The sequence below is a fragment of the Salvelinus namaycush genome, chromosome 25 (genome assembly GCF_016432855.1).
Source record: "Salvelinus namaycush isolate Seneca chromosome 25, SaNama_1.0, whole genome shotgun sequence".
Classification (NCBI taxonomy): Eukaryota; Metazoa; Chordata; class Actinopteri; order Salmoniformes; family Salmonidae; genus Salvelinus; species Salvelinus namaycush.
In genome coordinates this window covers 33,143,971-33,152,406 of record NC_052331.1, presented here as the reverse complement: position 1 = coordinate 33,152,406, position 8,436 = coordinate 33,143,971, and the positions used below count along the sequence as shown (strand labels likewise).

The 8,436-nt window shown below is 40.1% G+C and overlaps 1 protein-coding gene across 1 annotated transcript; it reads right to left on the bottom strand.

The window, feature by feature from the left end:
• Positions 1 to 3,732: 3,732 nt before the first annotated feature.
• Positions 3,733 to 7,886, bottom strand: LOC120020549 (nucleolin-like). The gene is made up of 13 exons (XM_038964256.1): positions 7,765 to 7,886; positions 7,340 to 7,400; positions 7,056 to 7,112; positions 6,853 to 6,936; positions 6,636 to 6,759; positions 6,394 to 6,530; positions 6,168 to 6,294; positions 5,923 to 6,065; positions 5,580 to 5,709; positions 5,263 to 5,399; positions 5,013 to 5,139; positions 4,719 to 4,930; positions 3,733 to 4,062 (listed from the first exon to the last, which is right to left on the bottom strand). The coding sequence occupies exons 1-13, from the start codon at positions 7,879 to 7,881 to the stop codon at positions 4,022 to 4,024; spliced, it is 1,497 nt and encodes a 498-aa protein (XP_038820184.1). The 5' UTR covers positions 7,882 to 7,886; the 3' UTR covers positions 3,733 to 4,021.
• Between the last annotated feature and the right edge of the window lie 550 nt (positions 7,887 to 8,436).

The window sequence follows — 8,436 nt, the reverse complement described above, 5'->3', positions numbered from 1 at the left end:
ATTTCAACAATGTTACTGAGTTACAGTTCATATAAGGAAATCAGTCAATTGAAATAAATTATTTAGGCCCTAATCTATGGATTTCACATGACTGGGCAGGGATGCAGCCATGGCGCAGCCACCTACGTAGGAGCCAGGCCCACCCACTGGGGAGCCAGGCCCACCCACTGGGGAGCCAGGCCCATCCACTGGGGAGCCAGGCCCATCCACTGGGGAGCCAGGCCCAGCAAATAAGAATATGTTTTTCCCCACAAAAGGGCTTTATTACAGACTAACCGGTACCACCTGTATATAGCCTCGCTACTGTTATTTTCACTTTCATTTTACTGTTTTTTAAAATGTCTTTACTTATCTATTGTTTACCTAATACCAATTTTTTATTTAAAAATTGCACTGTTGGTTAGGGCTTGTAAGTAAGCATTTCACTGTAAGGTGTTGTATTCGGCGCACATGACAAATAAACTTTGATTTGATTTGAGAAATACTCCTCAGTTTCATCAGTTGTCCGGCTGGCTGGTCTCAGATGATCCCACAGGTGAAGAAGCCGGATGTGGAGGCCCTGGGATGGCATGGTTACATGTGGTCTGCTGCTATGAGCCCGGTTGGATGTACGGCCAAATTCTCTAAAACGACGTTGGAGGCGGCTTATGGTCAAGAAATTAACATTAAATTCTCTGGCAACAGCTCTGTTGGACATTCCTGCAGTCAGCATCCCAATTGCATGCTCCCTCAAAACTTGAGATATCTGTCGCATTGTGTTGTGTGACAAAACTGCACAAATTAGAGTTGCCTTTTATTGTCCCCCAGCACAAGGTGCACCTGTGTAATGATCATGCTGTTTAATCAGCTTATTGATATGACACACCTGTCAGGTGGATGGATTAACTTGGCAAAGGAGAAATGCTCACTAACAGGGTAGTAAAAATAAATAAGCTTTTTGTGCTATTGGAAATTTCAGGGATCTTTTATTTCAGCTTATGAAACACGGGATCGACACTTTACATGTTGCATTTATATTTTTGTTCAGTATGTATATAAATGTACAGTACCAGTCAAAAGTTTGGACACACCTACTCATTGAATGGTTTTTCTTTATTTTTTCTATTTTCTACATTGTAGAATAATAGTGAAGAAATCAAAACTATGAAATAACACATATGGAATCATGTAGTAACCAATTTTTTTTTAAACAAATAAAAATATAATTTATATTTGAGATTCTTCAAAGTAGCCACCCTTTGCCTTGATGACAGCGTTGCACACTTTTGGCATTATCTCAACCAGCTTCATAAGGAATGGTTTTCCAACAGTATTGAAGGAGTTCCCACATATGCTGAGCACTTGTTGGATGCTTTTCCTTTACTCTGCGTTCCAACTCATCCCAAACCATCTCAATTGGGTTGAGGTCGGGTGATTGTGGAGGCCAGGTCATCGGATGCAGCATCATCACTCTCCTTCTTGGTCAAATAGCCCTTACACAGTCTGGAGGTGTGTTTTGGGTCATTGTCCTGTTGAAAAATAAATTATAGTCTTACTAAGCGCAAACAAGATGGGATGGCGTATCACTGCAGAATGCTGTGAACCATGGTGGTTAAGTGTGCCTTGAATTCTAAATAAATCAGTGTCACCAACAAAGCACCACCACATCTCCTCCTGCATGCTTCACGGTGGGAACCACACATGCAGAGATCATCCGTTAACCTACTCTGCGTCTCACAAAGACATGGCGGTTGGAACCAAAAATCTCAAATTTGGACTCATCTCACCAAAGGACAGATTTCCACCAGTCTAATGTTCATTGCTTGTGTTTCTTGGCCCAAGCAAGTCTGTTATTATTGGTGTCCTTTAATAGTGGTTTCTTTGCAGCAATTCAACCATGAAGGCCTGATTCACGCAATCTCCTCTGAACAGTTGATGTTGAGATGTGTCTGTTACTTGAACTCTGTGAAGCATTTATTTGGGCTGCAATTTCTGAAGCTGACAACTCTAATGAACTTATCCTCTGCAGCAGAAGTAACTCTGGGTCTTCCTTTCCTGTGGCGGTCCTCATGAAAGCCAGTTTCATCATAGCGCTGGATGGTTTTTGCAACTGCACTTGAAGAAACTATTAAAGTTCATGAAATTTTCCAGATTGACTGACCTTCATGTCTTAAAGTAATGATGGACTGTCATTTCTCTTTGCTTATTTGAGCTGTTCTTGCCATTATATGGACTTGGGTCTTTTACCAAATAGGGCTATCTTCTGTTTACCACCCCTACCTTGTTGCAACACAACTGATTGGCTCAAATGCATTAAGGAAAGAAATACTACAAATGAACTTTTAACAAGGAACACCTATTAATTGAAATGCATTCCAGGTGACTACCTCATGAAGCTGGTTGAGAGAATGCCAAGAGTGTGCAAAGCTGTCAAGGCAAAGGTTGGCTACTTTGAATAATCTTAAATATAAAACATGATTTAACACTTTTTTGTTTACTACTTTATTCCATATGTGTTAATTTAGTTTTGATCTCTTCACCACTATTCTACAATGTAGAAAATAGTAAAAATAAAAACCCTTGAATGAGCAGGTGTGTCCAAACGTTTGACTGGTACTGTATATATGGGTGATTTCGTGGAAAAGTTAACCTAAAGCGGTACAAAGAAAGTTGTCATTTCCAAATGAAACCATGTTCATAATTATCCTTAAAAGCCCAATTGGTTTCTCTTTTCATTGTCAGTATCCTTTTTCAGCGTTATGATATCCGTAACGGTTGTGGATTTGGACATTTCTGTATCATATCTTAGCTTCAAACGCTCGTGCATTCATCAAATGTTGTGTGCTTGTTCTGAGCTAGTCTTCAGACTTTCACTGAAGCAACAGCTGATATCTTGAAAATATGTTCTAGCTAAGCTTCTGGGAAAATATGCTAAAATGTGTCTCTCATACATGGCAGTACTGTTCTTTTGATAGAAAGTTGTGTTTTATCAATTATCTGTAATTGGTCCAGCAGTGTCCTTTTAAAAAGAAAGCCCCTCAAAATATACTGACTTCATTCAGTGTCTAGAGAAGTGGACTGTCACTCAGTATAGGCAATCTAAATAGCATATTTCAGTTTTGAATACAAATTAAATTCTGGTCTACATTCATTCTGGTAAAGTAAATTTCTCATACACAGTAAGTGTACGAAACACCAGGAACACCCTAATATTGAGCACCCCCTTTTTGTCCTCAGAATAGCCTCAATTTGTCAGGGCATGGACTCTACAAGGTGCCGAAAGCATTCCACAGGGATGCTGGCCCATGTTGACTCCAATGCTTCCCACAGATGTCAAGTTGGCTGGATGTCCTTTGGGCGGTGGACCATTCTTGATCCACACAGGAAACTGCAGAGCGTGAAAAACCCAACAGTGTTGCAATTCTTGACAAAAAAAGTGCACCTGGCACCTACTACCATACCCCGTTTTAAGTCTGGTCTTGCCCATTCACCCTCTGAATGGCACACATACACAATCCATGTCTCAATGCTTAAAAATCCTTCTTTAACCTGTCTCCCCTTCATTTACACTGATTGAAGGATTTAACAAGTGATCATAGACTGACCAGGTGAAAGCTATGTCATGGAAAGAGCAGGTGTTCCTAAATGTTTTGTACACTGTACATTATTTTATTTTTTTAAGAATTTGTCTCAAACAAAACACAAGCTCCCCTAAAAAAGACCGACAAAATAATCATAGAAAAAAACTGAAAATCTGAAATTTGGGGACCTTTTAATTGCCCAGTCTTCAATAAAGTCTTTACATGAAATTAACAATTAAAAAGGTACACTAAAGTAAAACAGACAAAAACGTTACATGTACAGTACAATGTGTCAGACATTTCATCGTTATGTATGAACAACGTGGTAGAATCTTTTCACATAAACCTCTAAACAAATTGGTTTGTTTCTTATAATCGTTTGGTACCATCACAAACTTGCCAGGAAATGTAGACGTTGCAGCAGTCCATTGTGAAAAAAAAAAAAAAAAAAGCGCCTTCCTTTACTTCTTTTCTGTCCTCTTTCCGCCGCCACTACCTCTGCCTAAAAAACAACAAACGAAAGCATCTTACAACATTGGTAGAATTGTTGGTAGATACAAGTGGAGTAAAGAGAATACATCAAGTATGAAGTATCAATTGACATGTCCTCATCAGTTTTGCAACTTCAATTCAACCTACATCAACCCTCCCCTAAAAATCTGAACTTATCACAAGGGGCCACAGTGGCGCTTGTATCTGCTTACCCACATCCATACCCACACAAGCAGTAAGAGTTGGCCCTAGCCTTTTGGGGGCCCCAAGAAAAATTCTGTTCATGGAAAATATATTTCACAGTGGTTTAAGATGTTAAGATGGTACAATGATTCTCTACGCTATACTTGCTAGTTTTGCATAATGCATCTTTAATTTCCTGACATTTTGCCATGGGGCAGAGAGAAATGTTCACAGCCCCCCCCCCCCCCCCATAAGTTTAGATAGCTGGCCGCTGGACAAAATTGACCATTTAAAAAAAAAAGAATGAGACTGACATAATAGAAAAACATCCGACACACAACCAAATTGCACCTTGTGTATTCTATCACTCTAACGCTCAACAGTAAGTTGAGACCCCGGCTGAGGTCCTCCTGGTGGAAATTGATCTACGGGCCTACAAAAGGCGGGCCGCCAGTTAACCATCCCTGACCTAGATGATCTCACCTCCTCGTCCACCCCTGCCTCCAGAGCCACCTCTAGCTCCGGGTTTCCCTCCGTAACGCCTGTTGGAGCCCGCTCCTTCTCCACGAGGTCCTCTTTCACCCTGGGGTTTGGCATAGACCAGGGTCACCTTGCTCCCATCAATCTGAAGGTCTGCCATGGTATCCTTGACAGCCTTACAGACCTCTGGGCTCTCAAAATCCACAAAGCCAAACCTTAAGAAGTGGCCAACTGTGAGTATTCAAAGGACATCAATGTAAAAATGTGATTTGAAGGGGGAAATTTTTCACCACATACCCTCTAGATATGCCAGTCTCCTTGTCTTTGGTGACTCGAGCTTCAATGGCACCTTCAAAGACACCTTTCAAAGTCTCCTCACTGGTCTCCTTGGCAAGATTCCTGACCATCAACGTCTTCGAAGGAACTACAAGAGAACACACACATTACAGAAGTATGCATGATCACACAGCCAAACAACTTCAAATGATTCGCCAACCAATTCTCTGCTATGAGACGTTCATTAGTCAAGTCTAATAGTAATATTTACCAGAGTTCCCTTTGCCACCTTCTGGCCCCTTCTGGCTGAACTCTACTCTGATGGCTCTTCCACTAATCTCTTTGTTTAACGATGATTCCAGGGCTTCTTTGGCATCTTCCACACTTTCAAACTGAATCAAGGCATGACTTTTGAAAGAAAAAGGCCCAATTGTCACAATTTAATTATTTCCAGTCAGAACATGAAATTAATCACATGAATACTTAAATCATTTAATAAAAAAATAAAAAAATGCAATTTGATGGCGTTCAACATTTTCAATAGAGCTCAACACAGCAGATGCAGTAACAACATACGCCTTCACTCACCCTCTTGGTTTACCATTGCTCTGTGGTATCTTGACACTGACTGCTTTGAGAAAGATTTCCTTCAGGGCCTCCTCTTTTGTAGCGTAAGCCAGGTTGGTCACCAGTAATTCGTTATTTGGTGTGGCCTCAGCTTTGGAACAGAACATTTGAGAACATGTTAACTTCATTCACTTTTCAGAGAACTATGATAAACAAGATGTCTTAACTAATCACTGAATTACAACATAATTTAATCTTGAAGATGCTAACGAACAGCATGACTAGCCATATAGCTAGCTATTCAAGTACCTTACGCTTCTACAGTAATTGAATTCCCATTGACCTCATTTCTTTCCATCTTTACCTGGAGCTTTGATTATTTTTTGTTGTTGGCTCTTTTCTCCCAAAAAGTCAATAACGATTACACGGCCTTGGACATCAATCCCCTGCTTCTCCTCCAGCACTTTCTCAGCAGTGGCCTCCGTTTTGAACTCTATGTAGGCAATTCTGTCACAACGAAATAGATGCAATAGACGTGTTTAGAACAGAATCCTGGGATAGACATAACTAGCAATTTCACATAAATATCAAATGGACACTGCATCTCACCCTTTGCTTGGGGCGCCAATGCCTCCAGGAAACCTGATTTCGACAGCCGTGTCAAAGACTTTCTTCAAGTCCTCTTTTGTTGCTGCAAATGGGATATTCTTGACAAACAAGGTCCTGGCATCTTTAGCTGTGAGGAAAAAGACTGTCACTACATGGAAATCAATCAATTCTAGAAATGACAAATATAACAGTAGCAAGGATAACTCACTCAAGATGAGACTAGTACCTTTTTTGTCATGTACTGTGGGGTCTTTGACCTTGGCCTTGTCTAGCCTCATCTTTCGGTCAAGGATCTTCTCCCCATTCAGCTCAAGGGCTTTTGTTAAGTTTTCCTCTGTGTAAAAGTTGACATATGCAAATTTCCTATAGAATGCACAAAAACATGGGGAAGAATCTGTATCATGAAGAAATCTACAAACATTTGTAGAGGTGAAGTTTATGCAGTGCATAAAAATGCCAAGTACTCACTTTGTAATGTCCACTTGAATATCCTGAAACAACAGATTATGCGTTGTGAAGAAGTTTGCCAAGGCATCATTAATTTCCTCCACTTTCTTGGATGTGTTCAAGCTTCCAACAAAAAGACAAAAACCTAAAAATAAAAAACAAGATGCATGTCAGCACACTGAAACCATCACATCGCTCAAACAGAGGGGGTGATATTTACTGCTGTTCACAATCGTACCATCATTAATGCACTTTGTTTTCTTCGCTGGAGAAGTCTCATCCTCTGCTTCCGCTTTTCTCTTTACTGGGGCTGCTGCAACAGCTGGAGAGAAATACAGACATGTATTAAAACACTATTCCATAGATGCCCTGATGAAAAATAACTAATGGGTGACATCTGGCAAATATTGGTTACAATTCCGTTCTGTTCTTTGACCTCACCCTGGACTTGAACCTTTTCCGCATCAGCAGTTGTGTCCACCTGTTCCGCTTCTGAAGCTACACAAACAATATTCATTGACATTGGAAATACCTACTGAATTTAAAAACATTGTTTTGCATTTAAGGAATTTCATATGAACATTATCACCATTCCAATTAGGCTACATGTTGGGACTTGATGTCATACGCAGATATACCGTCTACGCTTCTTACCACCCCTCAAAGCATTTGCTACCTGGGGCAAATCATTTTATTTATTGCCAAAGTTACACTGGCCCACTTACCAGAGTTATTGTCTTCGCTGATCTTTCCAGTTTTCTTTTTAGAGGCCTTTAATTGGGTTGACTATAAAACATTTTGGGGGAATGAACATTTCAGTACATTGCAAGTCATGGTGTGGACTTTGGTGATTGGTTAATAATCGTCAATCAAACAGAACAGGCCGATACTGAGCATTCGAAATAGATACATTATAACTCATTACGTTGAACACGTGTTTCAAGTAAATTGTGATACAAAGTTGCTAATTAAACATTCCATGAACACACAGTTAGGGAGAGTAACATCGGAGTTCAGCAATAGCTACCTAACGTTAACTTAGCTAATTAGCTAGCGTTCAACAATGTCATTTCACGTGTGGCCGTGTGAGACTAACTGCAGTGAGCCAGTTCGCCATTAATAATAAGTATATTTTAGATGTCATTCTTACTTTGCCTGACTTTGCCATGTTTTCTGTGTATTCTTTTCTTTCTGCTAACGTTGCTGTACAGCGAACAAGACTGTTAACATGTGCGGAGCAGCGATTAAATACTTTCTTTCCCGGCATGCAAGTTGACCTAACGCCCGGATATGGTTTGAAATTTTGACGGGGATATTTGGTATCCTTGGAACGTCCCTACGGCTATTAAGGTTAATAAGTAAGGATTGTGCCTTTGAATCAGATGTGTAGTGCTAGGGCAAAAGACAAAACGTGCACCCCTTGGGGTCCCCAGGACCGAGTTTGGGAAACACTGGATTAGGGTAAGTGTAGGGGTTAAGGGTTTTTAGTTAAATAAAATAAAGGGTTTAGGGCATGGACGTCCCAAGGATTCCAGATTGCAATTACCAGTCATTTACACAGTGGTTATTTAAGGTCTCCACTAGATAGCACAGCAACAAAGCTATATCTTGACTCAAATAAGCTTTTTGGTCTTATTGTAAGGTTAGGCATATGGTTACCTAACAAGCATCAGGTGACTACTTTTCGGAATAGTCAGGTACTTCAATTTATTAGTTTGTTCTTATATGACCAGAACACCTATTTTGTTTACAAACTTACGAAGAAGACTGAAAGCTGTATTTATTTTTTATGTATACAGTAACTAAGATACGGTTTTAAAGG

Bases quoted from the DNA above. Each gene is read 5' to 3' on its own strand.
- LOC120020549 (XM_038964256.1), bottom strand. From the start codon at position 7,881: ATGCCGGGAAAGAAAGTATTTAATCGCTGCTCCGCACATGTTAACAGT. The intron at 7,401-7,764 runs GTAAGAATGACA...AATGTTTTATAG, and splicing joins ACATGGCAAAGTCAGGCAAA to TCAACCCAATTAAAGGCCTC. The intron at 6,760-6,852 runs GTACGATTGTGA...TTTTATTTTTAG, and splicing joins AACAAAGTGCATTAATGATG to GTTTTTGTCTTTTTGTTGGA.